General features: G+C 64.5%; 1 protein-coding gene across 1 annotated transcript; it reads left to right on the plus strand.

Annotated features, from left to right (window-relative positions):
• The first annotated feature begins 182 nt into the window (after positions 1 to 182).
• SLC17A9 (solute carrier family 17 member 9) lies at positions 183 to 13,926 on the plus strand. The gene is made up of 13 exons (XM_021677782.1): positions 183 to 326; positions 5,071 to 5,268; positions 5,650 to 5,789; positions 7,085 to 7,184; positions 8,446 to 8,576; positions 9,118 to 9,214; positions 9,451 to 9,547; positions 10,212 to 10,299; positions 11,288 to 11,322; positions 11,696 to 11,811; positions 12,116 to 12,171; positions 12,327 to 12,356; positions 12,877 to 13,926. The coding sequence occupies exons 1-13, from the start codon at positions 262 to 264 to the stop codon at positions 13,038 to 13,040; spliced, it is 1,317 nt and encodes a 438-aa protein (XP_021533457.1). The 5' UTR covers positions 183 to 261; the 3' UTR covers positions 13,041 to 13,926.
• The last annotated feature ends 1,120 nt before the right edge of the window (positions 13,927 to 15,046 follow it).

Below are 15,046 nucleotides of genomic sequence, written 5' to 3' on the forward strand. Positions count from 1 at the left end.
ATGACGGTGGCCCCAGACGGCCCCAGGAGCGGCAGGGAGGTGGACCCTGCCCGCCGCCTGCAGAGCGCGGGGGGGGGGGGGGGGCGGGAACTGAGTGGTGTGCCCCGCCCTACCCGCCCGCCCTCCGCGGTGGCCGTCTGGGGGCGACACGTCCTAGGAGCGCCAGACGGAAGCGCCGCTGGGACTGACACGTGGCCTTGGGCGGTGCTGCCTGTGTGGGTCGGCCAGGCAGGAGCCGGACCTGGACGCTCTGCGCCCCCCATGCAGCCGCTGCCGCCGCCGGAAGAAGCCCACAGGGACGGGGCCGAGGACTCCCAGTGGTCCAGGTGGGGCCAAGGTGTGGGGCGGGGTGGTGGCTTGGGGAGGGGGCGAGGCCACCATCCCTCCACCTGGGGTTGCGCACTTCCCTAGCAGTCAGCATACCAGTACCTAGACCCAACCCAGGACCCTCCTCCCTTCCATCCAGTCCCAGTCCAGGGTCCTGGGGTTGTGCAGGCAGGAGGTATCCCAGGAGGTCTGCCTGGGGGTGGGGGGCAGCATCCCGGGGGGTGGCGGAGAGGGAGCTCACAGGCACAGCTGTGAGTCCTAGAACTGACCCCTGCCAGGTAGGACCACACGCAGCAACCAAGAACCAGGTGGGACTGTCTGAGGAGTCCCCAGACCACCGTGCCTCAGCCCTTGCTTACCCTCAGCCAAGCCAGCTGGACCCTGGGTCCAAAGTCGGGCCCTGGGATCCCAAGGCCAGTCCACCAGCTCCGAAAGCCTGGGGAGCCCACTCCCTGTAGGTGACGGCTGATTCCTGCCCCTGCATCCAGGCACAGGCTTGCAGGAAACCCCTAAAGGGCAGCTACCCCCCCCCCCCCCGCCAAGGCTGGGGCAAGATGAGGTCAAAGCTAGTGGGAAAGTTGGAGAGAGGCTGGCATTTCGAAGTAGCCCTCAGAAGCTGGAAGTTTCCTGTAGGACAGGGTGTGGAGAGTGGGGTGTCTCCCTGCCAGGCAAACACTGGGACAGGACTCTGTGCTCTGGGTTACGGCCGGGTCCAGAGTGCCCTGCGGCCTGCCTTGCTCTCGTCTTCCCTCCCCGCCGTCCCGATTATTGAGGTGCTGATCCAGGTGGCAGGCCAGGCTCCACGACCATGTGGGCAGAGGGTTGTGGCCCAGGGCTATAGAATGTTCTGCAAACTTCCCTCTCAGGTTCTGTTTCAGTGGCTCTGGCTGGCCCTGCCTTAACTTCTTCCCTCTGTGCTTGGCTCAGGAAGGAGCACCTGCAGCTCCCCAGGCCCTTGGCAGGCGAGGTCGCCCCAGCTCCAGAGGTCTGTGGGGTCCTGGGTGGAGCTGGGCTCAGCTGGGACGAGGCTGACCCCACCCCTGCGTGGACAGTCATATCAGTCACAGTGGGCGTGGTGGTTTATCGCAGCCAATGCGGCGTGCCCTCTGTGTCAACAACCACACGTCTGCTCTCGTGGTCCCGGGAGGCAGGGCCGCCACTCCTCAGCCGCAACCCTGGGGTGGGGGCAGCCAGTGGCCTTGGACCTGTGTGTTCTCTCCTGGCCTGCAGCGCCGGCACATTTCCCTTTTCTGAATGGAGGGACACGTGACCACACATTTGCTCAGCCATGGATGCTTCTCATGCACAGGGCTGTTGGCAGGAAGCAGAAGGTTCTAGAAGGTTCACAGGAAGCATTCTGATGAGCTGGGGCACAGACCTGAGGCTCAGGACCAGTCCCAGTGAGCAGGATGAAGCTTTCCTGGCCCATCCTGCCGTGGCCTGTGTTCCCAAGCAGCCCTCCGTGGGATGGAGGAGTCTGGGCCTGGCGTGCTAACCAGCCCTTGTGCAGCGGTCTGTTTCGGGTCCCCACCTGCAGCCAGACTTCCTCGTTCTGTGTCCCCACCCGCTGTAGAGGAAGTCACTTGGCCTGCCTAGCTGGCACTGCCCGCCGGCTCAGGGCCTGGGGGGCCTCCGGGGCCCAGGAGGAGGCACACAGCACCTGGCCCCACACAGGCTCAGAGCAGACTGGTTGCCTGCATGCTGAGGGGCCTTCCTTGGCGTCCTGTGGTCATAAGGAGGCCAAGGGGCAGCACCGTATTCTAGGTACCGGCCAACCTTCTGGAGTGGGTCGGCCTCAGCCGGCCTTCCAGTGTTTCTGACTGGACTTCCCACCCAGGCTATCGCGGTCACCAGTGAGAGGCACCCGAGGGCCAGGTGGGCATGCTGGATGCAGGTGACCCTCCACAGCTTTGGCCACAGAAAGGAATAAAGCTCCTCGGGCAGGCACACGGACGCTTGCAGAGAGCCCGAGCACGGGGTGCAGGAACACTGCGGGCCCACGGGGGCCACCCAGCATAGGGCATCTGGAAGCCCTGGTGATGCCGCCGAGCAGGCATGCCCCCAGGGGCTCCAGCCGCAGCCACAGGGCTCAGGCCGGCAGCTGGCCTGACTCGGACGGGCCGTCTGGACTGTTGCTCTGTGCCTCCCTGGAAGGCCAGCAGGGCGTCTACTCAGAAGGAGCAGTGTCCCGACAGGCCTGCTGCCCTTGGGATGAACACCTGGGGTGGACACCTGGGGTGAGGTGCTCACAGGCCAGGTTCGGCCAAGGCCCAGGGATGGGCACCAGGGAGACGTTGGGGGTGTCATCTTCAGGTTTGGAACCCCAGAGGAGATGGGTGCCTGAGCCCACAGTGGTCTCAACACCTAGGGGTCCCACGTCTGTGTCCAATGGGCACTGAGCAAGTACGGATGCCCACCCCCCCCCGCCCCCTGCCCTGCCACCACCTCCTGGTCTTCAGTTCTGGCAGGAAGACTAGCCCAGAGGGAGAGCCGGTGAGCTGCCCTGCGGGCCGCCCCTCCATGCTGGCATCTCCAGCAGGGGAGGCCGCTGACACCTGTCAGGTCTGCCCCACTATCCGGGCTTCTGAATCATTCCAGGAACATTTGGGGGTGGGGCGCGACGACGAGGGGTCCCTGGGCAGTTTCCGAGAGGACCGCCCTCCCCCAGCCTCAGACAAAGAAGGGTCTGGTGTCTGGCTTCTGGAATTGCAGAACTGGGTATATTTTTAGCAGGGGACCCTATTTCCCACTGGACTGCTGGGTAAGTGCAGAGAGTAGCGGAGGGGTGCCCACGAGTCCCACCCAGGGCACCCCTCGGAAATCTTGGTCCCACCCCTTCCCCGTGCACGTGGAGGGATGGCAGCCCAGGGACGGGCCCAGGCGGCGCCCCAGCCTCTCTGCCTGCAGAGTTCTCTACTGCAGCACACCACACAGCCCATCGAGGGCTGGCTGGCACGCTGGACCCGGAGTTCCCAAACCAGCCCACATGGGGCCCGGCCTGCAGTTATGGGTCTGCTGGGGGACAGCAGGCTGGGCTGTTGGGACCCCGAAACCCCTGAGAGATGCTGTCGAACCTCGCATCCACTGTGTCTGCTGGTGGGACTGCGGCCTGTCTGAGGGCAGCGGCTCTTGGCTGCGGAGGGTGGCGGCCAGGGAGGCCTGGTCGTGCAGAGTGCATCCTCCTCCCTGACTGTGAGAAAGAACATGGTGGTTTGCAAGGGGGCGTGGACCCACGTGGACCTGCCGGCCCGAGGATGTGGACATGGTTGCCTTGCCTCCCTCCCGGGCAGTGACAATAACTCCTTGTGGGGACATCAGGAACTTGCTGGTCACTCCGCTATTTACTGACCCATGAAGGAGGCAGATGTCATGGGCATGAGCCCTTCTTCATTGAGGAAACAGGCTCGAAGAGGCCAGTCCACAGCCCCAACCAGAGCCCCAGCATGGCAGCGGGCCACGGATGGCAGGTGCAAACCCGCACTCCCCTGATGAGTCCCCAGGACAGCTCCCACAGTCATCGTCCACCCTGCTGGGAGGGGGCAGCCTGACGTGCCGCTGCTCAGCTGTTCCCCCAGCGAGGCGGGCCCTGTGCCAGGTCGGCGCCTGCCTGTGGGTGGCGGGCACAGCTTGTCAGGCCCAGTGACCCGGTTCCTGGCGTGGGCACCACCCATTGGCAAGAAGGTGCCCTCAGGCCTTGGAGGTCGTTCTTCCCCGGGGAGGAGCCAGCCGCCTGCCCCTGTGCCTCACTGGGGACGTCTGGTGCGGGCGGGACCCCTGGGCTCCCTGCCGCTTTGCTTCCAGGCCTCTCCGCTATCCTCACGCCCGCCCCTCGGTGCCACGCCCGCCACCCCAGACACTGCAAGCGCCCCGGGCGCCCCGCCCACCTCCCACCTGCTTGGGTGTCGCCCACAGCTCCTCCCCCTCCTGTCATTGAAAAGTCAGCTTCGTCTCTGAGGACAGTTCTCGATTTCCAGAGTCACTCTGAAGGACCTGGGGTCCCCTGTGCCCACGCACCTGCCGCCACATTTGTCCGTGTCCTGCCTTTGTCCCGTTGGCGGATGTCCACACAGCACTAGGAGCCAAAGCCCATCATTTGTTGAGATTGCTGCTGTTTGTTTTGATGCCCCAGGACCCCACTAGGGCCCCACATGCATGGGGTTGTCATGTCCTCCTGGCTGGGGCAGTTTCTGACTTCCCTGGTCTCAGGGACAGTCACAGAGCACGGGCCAGGAGTTTCGAGGACCGTCCCTCTAGGCCCACCTGCCTGGCCACCTCCCCCGGCAGCCAGCAGTTCTTCACCCCTGCCCAGGTTCTCCAAGAGCCAACCACCCCGACAGCGCTGTGTCCCCCTGCTGGCCGCCCAGCACCGCCTGCTCGATGTCCTCTGCTGGGCAGACACCACTTTCCTGGGGACCCTCTGGGGACCCACCGTCCTGCTCCCACCCCGTGGGAGGCCCTCCCTCGGTCTCAGCCCCGGGGCCCCCTGGGCGGGTTGCTGAGCTGTCAGCTGCATGGGAGCTGGGTGCTTGGATCCTGACGGCCAGTCCTGGGGTACAATCCTCCGGGTGTGCTTTGTCTTACCTGCCCTTCTGCTGGCCGTCTGGCTGTTCCCAGCCTATGCTGCCGCGAGCGATTTGTTTCCAGTGTCGGCCCGTGCTCTCCGAGCCACGGACAGGGGGACGAGGTGTTTGAAGGCGGCCATACTGCCCCTCCGGGCCTGACGCAGCCCCTTCTGTCCTGCAGGCCCGAATGCCAGGTGTGGACGGGGACACTGCTGCTGGGCACCTGCCTGCTGTACTCTGCCCGCGTCAGCATGCCCGTGTGCGCCGTCTCCATGAGCCAGGACTTCGGCTGGAACAAGAAGGAGGCCGGCATCGTGCTCAGCAGCTTCTTCTGGGGCTACTGCCTGACGCAGGTGGTGGGCGGCCACCTGGGGGACCGGTGAGCAGCACTGCCCCCCATGCAGGGCTGGGCCGCCCTCGGGGGAGGCGGCTCCTGCAGAGTGAGTGTGGGGAAGGGCCCCCCCAGACAGGACATCACCTGGGAGAGCCGAGCTCCATGGGGGTGGCGGTCGGAGGGGGGTAGGTGCCCAGCACCCTGAGGAGCCCCCGGCAGCCCAGTGGGATGCTTGTTGGGACAGACGGACAGGCTCAGCTGTGCTCCTACCGCCCACGGCTTCGGCAGAGGAGGACAAGGCAGCCGTGCCCAGCCCGGGTCCGCTCTGAGCAGGCTTGGGCCCTGGTTCCCCCGGGCAGGATCTTCCCGGCCCGCCTGCCCGCCCGGCTGCACAGCTCCCGTCACTGTCCTCCTGTCGTCCTCCAGGATCGGTGGTGAGAAGGTCATCCTGCTGTCTGCCTCCGCCTGGGGGGTCATCACGGCCGCCACCCCACTGCTCGCCCGGCTCGGCAGCGCCCACCTGGTCTTCATGACCTTCTCTCGCATCCTCACGGGTTTGCTCCAAGGTAGGGCTACCTGGTAGCTGCCGCCCCTGGTCTCAGCCATGGGAGAGCAAGGCGAGTGCGTCGTCCCTGGGCGAGTGTGCGTGCACGTGTGTGCACACACATGTCCTCACTTGTGCCCCCGCGTGCAGTGCGCCTACACCAGAAGAGGGTGTCAGCGGCTCCGTGTGGCCGCGGGGAGGTCTCCGGAGCCACGGGCTGGCAGTGCGGCCCAGGCACAGAGTAGGGGCTCAGAGCCCGCGGCGGCCCCCGGGCCGGTCTGACGCCGCAGCGCCGGGCCTTCTCTAGAGACGCTGCCAAGTCTGGCACCTTCTAACGTCGGATCCTCCTCTGCCGGAGAGGCTGCTCCAGAGGCATGGGCGGCAGCCAGCGTGGTGCGCGGGCACGGTGGGGACTTGCTGAGTGTCTGCGTGAGGCTGGGCAGAGGCTGCCCCTGGCCAAGCCCCCCGGGACCCACATTGCTACCGATCTGCTGACCTGCCCCAGCAGTCTGGCCCACGGGCAGTCGGCTCCTGTGAGTTCACCCCATGCGCCCACATGTGGCCTGGGGCTGGTCCTGCAGCCAGGCTGTTGCATGCCGGCTGGGGTTTCTGGGCAGGAGCCGGCTCTCTGGGCGCCCAGCCAGGTGGCCCTGACCCATCTTCCTGGGAGGCCGGTCTGTGGCCCAGTAGGGGGGCTCGAGGGGCAGCCATCACTCTGGGTGACTAGTGGCACTTGGCGTGGGCTGGGGGACGGGGCCCTGATGGGAAGGCCAAGTCCTGTCTCACCCGCTGGCCTCTTAGCTTTTCCTGGTGCTTTTAGAGAAGAGCATAGAAAAGGGAGCCGCAAAATCAGATTTTGAAATCATTGTAGGCTCACAGGAAGTTGTAAGGAAATAACAGGGAGGGGCCAAGCTCCCTTCCCTGCCCCCCAGGGCGAGGGCTGGTGGCGCGCAGGGCAAGGTCACGTGGGGCACCGCGGCTGCACAGGGCTGTCCGTGCGCCGTGGGCGCGAGAGTGGGCGTGAGTGTGGGCGTCAGCGCCAGGACGCTGGGGCTGGTGTGGCCCCGAGGCCAGTGTCAGGGTCATTCCCACAGCTGCGCTGGTGGCCCGACCGTGAGCGCAGCTGTCCCCCACGCTGAGAGTCTTTAGCTGAGTCCTGCTGGTCCCTTGGGGGTGAGGTGAGCAAGAAGGACACCCCAAACTTGAGTCATCCCAGATGGGTCCCGGGGAGCTTCCCAGCCTGGCTCCCAGCCCTGTCTGGCCACCCTCGCTGGCCCCGGCTGACTGTTGGGGGACACAGCTCTCCGCTTGTTTCAGGCGTGTACTTCCCGGCGCTGACCAGCCTGCTGTCCCAGAAGGTACGAGAGAGCGAGCGAGCCTTCACCTACAGTGCCGTGGGGGCTGGCTCCCAGTTCGGGTAAGTCCTGGCCCAGGGAGCCCGGGGGACAGGGGGTGTGCCCAGGGGGTCCGGGCAGGGACAGGCCATGTGGGCGTGTTTGTGGCTCAGGGTGATGCGGGCGGCTGGTTCCGTGCTGTGGGAGACGCGCCATCCCTGTGCAAAGTGCCTCCCTGTGCATGTCCTGTCCCCGGCACCTGGGCAGATGGTGTGGCTTTGAGGCATGTGGGCTGGGGCAGCGGCCACTCCCCCGAGGCCCTTTCATCTGTGCTGGGGAGCCAGAGGGGTGCCGTCCACTGGGGAGTGGGGCAGTGGGCGTGGTCCAGACGTGATTCCCATGCTCCCGCATGGAGGCCTCGCTCGGGGAGAAGGGCCATGTTGCTGTGCAGATGGGGCCTTGCCGCCCCTGGGCTCAGGCCCCTGACGTCGCTGCCCCCAGGATGTAGGCAAGAAATCAGAGGGTCGGGGGTGCCCGTGGATGGCCCAGTAGCAGCCCAAATAAAAACCCAGGGCGCCCAGTGGAACGGGAATTCTGGATAAACTGCATGGGGCAAACTTGCACAAAGAAGGACATGCTGTTTTCCTGAAATCCCGCCTCAGCTGGGCGCCCTGGGCCCGTGTCTTGCACTGAGATGCACAGGGAGAGACTCTGCCCACAGAGGCTGTGAGGGGAAGGCATCCCCCAGGCCTGCTGGCCCCGCTCTCCTTCCTATGTCTTCTCCTTTAACCGTCCTGGCTGGAGGTCTGCGGATGGCCGGGCGTGTGGGAGGGGAGGCCCCACGGGGGTGTCTGGGACCCTGGGAGCCGCCAGGCGTCCGGGCGTTGTGCTGGGCTCTGTTGCTTCTGCATTTAGAAATCTGAGAATTTCAAATTAAAAAAAAAAAAGAAATCAGAATTTCAGCCTGTCTGCCCCGTGAAGCTGGACAGCACGGAGGCTTTATTTGAGTTCCCAACACCACCCCTTCTTCTTCGCAGCCTTTTTTAGTTTAGAAGGAGCCACACCACAATGGGAGGCCAACTTGAAGGCCTGGAAGCAAGAAATTAGAGCAAGGCAGGGCCCCCATGCCACGTCACAGCCACGTGGCTGTGCCCACATCCCCCAGGTCTGAGGCATCCAGAAGTCTCCCCAAAAGCTTGAAACGCTTCACCAAATATGTTCAGACTGGGGCTTCTGAGCCTGCTTCTCTGGCGACGAGCTCCCGCGGCCGGGTTGGGGTTCTCAGAGGGTCGTCTTGCCTGAGTGAAGCCTGGGGTCACGGCCATGCTGCTGTCTGTCCTCCAGGACGCTGGTGACGGGGGCCGTGGGCTCCCTGCTCCTGGACTGGTGCGGCTGGCCGAGTGTCTTCTACTTCTCTGGTGGGCTCACCCTGCTGTGGGTGTGTTACGTGGACAGGTACCTGCTGAGTGAAAAAGGTAACCGTGGCCGGGTGGGTGACTGCCGGCAAACGCAGCTGCCCGGGGAGGGGCGCGGGCCTGGCGCCCGTCCGCTCCAGTAGCCGCTATCATCCGCTGAACGCAGGACCCCGAGCTGCGGCTTTGCCCCGTCTGCAGCCTGAGGAGAGCCCGCTCTCGGGCCGGCTCTGGCCAGGTTCCGGCCTCAGAGCTGTGCCCGGGCAGGCGCAGGCACACGGGGATAGCTGTCCTCCAGGCACAGGCTGCCTGGAGGAGCAGCTGGTCTGAGGACTGCAGGAAGCAGGGCCTGGGGGCTCCGGGGGCAGGGGAAGGGCTGACAAACGTTGTTTCTCAACACGAGCGTTGACCCTCAACGTAAATGCCGACAACCCAAGATGCTCGCCGGGAGGATGGCGTGGCGGGACCCACACTCAGCCAGGCAGGGCCACAGGGCTGTCGGGGCGCCGGCCCCCAGGAGCTGCCCCCAGAAGCCGGTCGGCTGTGAGCGATGCTGTCATCCGATTCTGAGTAGCTTTCACGTGGGACACCTTGCTCCCCTCAGATCTCATCCTGGCCTTGGGTGTCTTGGCGCAAGGCGTGCCAGTGTCCAGGCACACCAAAGTTCCCTGGAGGCAGCTTTTCCGAAAGCCTTCCGTCTGGTGAGCCGGTGTCTCGGGACCACAGTGTGTGGGGGGTGCCGCGGGACGGGGGGAGCCTGGCGGGTCTCGGGTGTTCCCCGCGCGGCCCCCCCAGAGCCTACGCGGGCGTGGGTCCCCCGCCCCCCATCCTGGCTCCTGAGCTCCACGCCCTCGGCCCCGGGGTGGGGGCGTGCTCGGGGGGGGGGCGTGTGTGGGGCCGGGGCGTGTGGACCCTGAGCCTGGCGCCCGTCCCGCAGGGCAGCCATCTTCTCCCAGCTGTCCTCTGCGTGCTCCTTCTTCATCCTCCTCTCCTGGCTGCCCACCTTCTTTGAGGAGACATTCCCCAGCTCCAAGGTGGGTGGGCCGCCCTGGTGCTCACGGGGTGAGGGAGGGCCACAGAGCCAGTGCCTGGCATGCACGGGGGCCCTTGGTTCCGCCTGGACTCTGTCAGTTCTGGCCGCGGGCTCGTGACCCTGCGATGGCCCCACCCAAGCTCACGGCTGGCACCTCTGGCCGGCACGTGCTGGTGAAGGACAGGGCAGCTTCCTGCCGCCCCCGCAGCATTCGCTCCCAGGATGGACCGCATGCAGCCGCCCCTATGGCTCAGCGGCCAGTCTGTGGATGGTCATTTCTGAGGATGGGCCGGGGGTGGGGGTCGTGACATGGGCAGGCAGGGGTGCCCCCTGCTGGTCAGCTTGGCTCACACCAGCCCGGTCATCTGGCCACCCTCCCCGTCTGGTGACCAGGACCCCCTAAGCAGCACATCCCCAGGGTGGGCCTGCACCCCCAGCTCAGCCCGGTCACGGTGTGGGGAGCCACAAGGGAGATGCGACCTGCAGGGAGACAGCGCTGGTGGACCTGGAGCTCGGCCAGGGTGGGGGACAGTCAGGGCCAGGGAGGCCCCCGAGCCCGAGAGCCCAGCCTGTGGGCGGGGAGAGCCTTCCTGGGCATCGGTGGCCGTGGGCAGCCACCTGGCCCATGCAGACTGTCCCCTCTGAGGCCTCCCTCCTCCCTGCAGGGTTGGGTCTTCAACGTGGTGCCCTGGCTGGTGGCGATTCCCGCCAGTCTGTTCAGCGGGTTTCTCTCTGACCATCTTATCAATCAGGGTGAGCCCTGGGGAAGGGGCCGCTGGGAACCAGCCCGGCTTTGTAACACTTGGGGGGTGGGAAGCACCCCTCCTGGGGGGTTCTACAGGGATGTGGGGCCTTGTCCCCCGAGGACCTCCCATCAGTGTGGGACCCCATCCCTTCAGAGCTGGCCTCCCCCAGCCTCAGTTTCCCTGAGGGGTTTGGGGTGCCGTGAGAGGGTCCGAGTCCTGTGACCGTGGAGCTCCTCCTCGGGGCCTGGATGCAGCCCCGACCCTCTGCAGAGGACGAAAGGCCACTTGGTGGGGTCGGAGGTCGTAGGTCCGGGTGGGCTGTGTATGTGAGCCCGGGGCCCCAGGGAACACCCCCGAGGACGAGGAGCTCACAGACATGCATGCTTAGATGTTAGTCCTTTCCTAATTACAAAACTGCTACCCACTCATGGTGGGAGAAAGAGAGGATTTGGAGAAACGTGAAGAAAGCACATTCGTAACCATCCCAGCGGCCTTCCTTCTGTGTGTCTGCTTGACTGTGTCCTAGAGGATCCTCTAGGTGCACGCCCAGTGCACGGTACACGTGCTTGCACACGCGCTCACACACGTGTACACGTGCATGTGCACACGCACACACCCAGGACACAGGACCCCCGCGGCAGGTATGTGCGCACACGCGTGTACATGTGCTCACACGCGTGCACGCACACACCCAGGACACAGGACCCCCGGGGCAGGTACATGCGCACACGCGTGTACACGTGCTCACACGCGTGCGCGCACACACACGTGCTCTCACACACCCAGGACACAGGACCCCCGGGGCAGGTACGTGCGCACACGTGTGTACACACGCCCCCTGCACGACACGGGACACCCCACCTTGAGCCGAGTGCCCCTTCCCTTCCTTCCCTGCTCCCTCTCTGCAGCCGTGCCGGCTGGGACCCCATCAGGGGCCCTCAGGGGCTCAGCACAAATGGGCCAATGGGACCATCTCCCCGTCTCCCTCTGCTCAGGTTACAGGACCATCGCTGTGCGGAAGTTCATGCAGGTAGGGAGAGGGTGGGATGGGTCTCTCTGGACACCCCTATTTGGTTCCTGGGACCCAAGGGGTGTCGCCAGTCACCCAACCCAGAAAGCATTTGGAGGGTGCCCTGGGTCAGTGCTGGAGGCCGGCTTGGCTGACTTGAGGCGCTTCTCCCAGCTCTGTTTTGGATTCTCTGTGTCCCTGAGCCCTGGCACACATGTCTGGGCCTGGTCACTCACATTTCCCTCTCAGTCCGACCAGTGGGGCTGGCTTATCAGGAGCCTCGTGTCACGCATCCCCAGGGCAGGCTGGGAGGGGCTTTCCCCCCGGACCTTGTTCGGGGCACCCCAGGTGTCCACCACAGCCCATGCCCTGCCACCCACCCTCTCTCCCGCAGGTGATGGGCCTCGGGCTGTCCAGCGTCTTTGCCCTGTGTTTGGGTCACACCTCAAGCTTCTGTAAGTCCGTGGTATTTGCATCAGCGTCCATTGGCCTGCAGACCTTCAACCACAGGTAAGGGCCGGGCGCCCCTCCCACCAGAGCTGCCCCATGCTGCCCGCTGTTGTTTGTTTCATCCTGGTAGTGGATTCCTGCACTGTGTCGTGGTGGGGATGGGACAGCCAGGGTGGGCACGATGGCCCGAGTGGGGCTGTGCCCCTGGTGTGATCTCGTGCCCCAGCGTGGCGGGCAGGCCTTGGCTGGGCTGGGTTCTGAGTACCCACTTGGCAGTTTCTAGGCTCCAGGTGCTCAGAGGACCAGCCCTGGGCTTAGGGGGGTGGCAGCCGCCCCGTGGTCACCCCTTTCCTCTTTCCCACAGCGGCATTTCGGTCAACATCCAGGACCTGGCCCCATCCTGTGCCGGCTTTCTGTTTGGTGAGAACCGCTGGTCCCTGTTTGAATAGGAAGTTGCGTTCCCCACCCATGCATGGCTCACCCACCCTCGCCCCCTCCCTGGGCCCCCAGGGCTGCCCCGGATAGGGGGGCCTCCTGTGACCCGTCCTTGTTCTCTTCCTCTGTCCTGTTCGCAGGTGTGGCAAACACAGCTGGGGCCTTGGCAGGTGAGAGGTGGGCTGGGCTGGGGTGCCTCCTGGCGGCCCCAGCCCTGCAGGGTGGGCATGGCACCATCGAGGGCCCCACAGTGCCAGACCAGTGGGGAGGGGAGAGTGCAGCTCACGGAGCTGGTCCAGGGCAAGAACCCAGCCACTTTCCATGGTGTTCCCTTTTCTGATGGTGCGTATCCCAGCCCCCACTTGACCCACCGATGTGAGTCAAATCCTCGAGGCCCAGGGTTCCCGGGGTTGAGTGCCTGGATGACAATGATGGGGCTTATTCCCCCTGGGGGTGCAGAGGGACCTGTGAGGGTCATTTTCCTGGGCAGCCCGTGAGGTCTCTGGCCTTCTGAGACCCTCTGATGCCGGCCCTCCCTTGGCCTGGCGGCTTGGACCCCTGAGTTCAGCTTCTGTCCCTCAGGCCGCCCCTGGCCTCCCGTCCTGGAACCCCACCACCAGCTGCGCTCCTCGGCACTGCCCTCAGGACGGCCCCGGAGCACTCGGCCTGTCTACCCCCCGTCTGCTGCAGGTGTCGTGGGCGTGTGCCTGGGGGGCTACCTCATCGAGACTACGGGCTCCTGGACGTCCATGTTCAACCTGGTGGCTGCCGTCAGCAGCCTGGGGCTGTGCACCTTCCTGCTGTTGGGAGAGGCCCAGCGAGTGGACCTGAGCCCCACCCGCGAGGACCTCTAGCTGCCCCAGCCTGACCGTTCCTTCAGTGCTGTCTGCCTTGGGGTGACGGGCTCTGTTTGAGAGCCTCCCACTCCTGACCCCAGATGTGTGAGCAGGGGGAAAGCGAGACCTAGCCAAGCCGGGCTGCCCTGGCTGGGCCTCAGTTTCTCCAGCGAGGTGATCGTGCCCTCCCCTCAGGGTGCGTGGACTGTCAGGGGTGAGTGGAGTTAGTGTTTCTAGCAGTGGCTGTGTCTTTACACACAGTCTGTTCCATGTAGATCCATGTGCCCCTGCGGTCCCCACGGTGGGAGCTTTGCCCGTCCCTGCAGGGGCTGGACTCTTCCCCCCAGACCTGCTCTGCTTTGCTTCTCGGCACATGGGGCCAGATCATTCTTCGTGGGGTGAGGGGGGCTGTCCTGTGCACTGGGCCTGCATCCGGGGCCCCCATCTACTAGGTGACCCCCCAGTCATGACAACCAACACTGGCTCCTGGCATCACCACGTGTCCCCAGGGGAGCTGCCCTGGGTGGGACCTGCAGCTCTCATGAAGCCTGTTAGGGGCTGCTAGGGGCATTTCAGCTTCTCCAAGTTCAGTGGGTGGGCTGTGGGCTAGACGCCCTTGCCCATCTTTGGTGACCCCCCCGGCATCCCCCGTGGGTCCCTTGGCACTCGTGAAGTGTTCTGCCTCCCTTGGGCCCACTGACGCCAGCAGTAAGGGGACTGTGGGTCCCTCTCCTGCCCAGGGCGCTCCGCAGGACCAGGGAGCCCTCCTGCATCGTCCTTCTCTCCTAACAGAGGATCTGGTCGTCTCGGGAATTAATAACAGATCCTGCAAGATGCATACGTAGAAAAAAGAATCTAAGAATGTGGAAAAATCACCCCAGACTTATTTAAACGATGGCTATTAAACTGGAAAAGGAAGACTGTTACTCTTTCTTTTTTTAAAAGAATAACATGCAGCAAAGATTTGTTGGGCTCACTGCGGGGAAGCCGAGGAAGCGGGCAGAGGTTGTAGACAGGTGGAGGCGACCAAGCAGGGGAGCGGGGGCGGGGCAGGTGGGGCCCCTCTCCCACCGGGACCCAGCCGCCGGCCTTGCAGTGGGCTGCCCCCCGCAGCGGGCACCCACAGAACCGGGCCACAGGGCCCGGGTGCACTCCACAAGGAGGGCGGGCAGCTTTCCCTGTTTCTCCCTCCGCTGTCCCACTTTGGATCAGAAAGAATCTAAAAGATTCTTGATTACCGAACTCGAGTCTGGCCTCCTGGCTGTGGCCCAATTGTTTACGGAGGTGTGCTGGGAATGTCACTTTACCACAAAGGCCCTGGCGTTCTCGCGTTCCTCGGCTGGAGGTTTTCCTCAGCGACCCCTGTGGCGGAGGAACCCAGCCCCTGAGAGTCCCCGCGGCGGACGTCCTGCAGCACCAAGCACGTTCAAGCCCTTGGACACGGGAGCTGAGCTCTTCCCGCGTGCCAAGCCATTTCTGGGATCTTCCACCTTCCCAAACTGAAACTCTGTCCCCATTAAACAGCATTCCCCCTCCCTGCCCACAGCCGCCGGCCCCTACTGTCCACGTTCTGTTCCTGTGGATGTGACGGCTCTGGGTCCCTCACGCAGTATGTCCTTCAGTGACTGGCCTGTTTCATGGAGCGTAATGTCCTCCATGTGGTAGCAGGTGTCAGAATTTCCCCCCTTTTTCAGGCTGAGCCATACTCCACTGGGTGGATGGGCCTCATTTTGTGCATCCATTCCTCTGTGGATGGACACTTGGTTTGTTTCCACGTCTCGGCTTCTGGGAACAATGCTGCTGAGAACATGGGTGTCTCTAACCCACAGTGAGCCGTAAAGTCTTTGAGAGCCCAAGCGAGGAGGTGGCCCTTTCTGCAGTTCCTCAGTCTTCCAGGGTCTCAGACCTTGAGCCCCTGCGGGTATGTGGGACCCAGGAGGCGATGGTGGGTCTGCTCAGAAGGGGAGCCAAGGCCCCAGGCCTCCTGGACACCACACTGAGTCCTGCTTCGGTCACTTCCTCCA

This window comes from Neomonachus schauinslandi, chromosome 10, assembly GCF_002201575.2.
Source record: "Neomonachus schauinslandi chromosome 10, ASM220157v2, whole genome shotgun sequence".
Taxonomy (NCBI): Eukaryota; Metazoa; Chordata; class Mammalia; order Carnivora; family Phocidae; genus Neomonachus; species Neomonachus schauinslandi.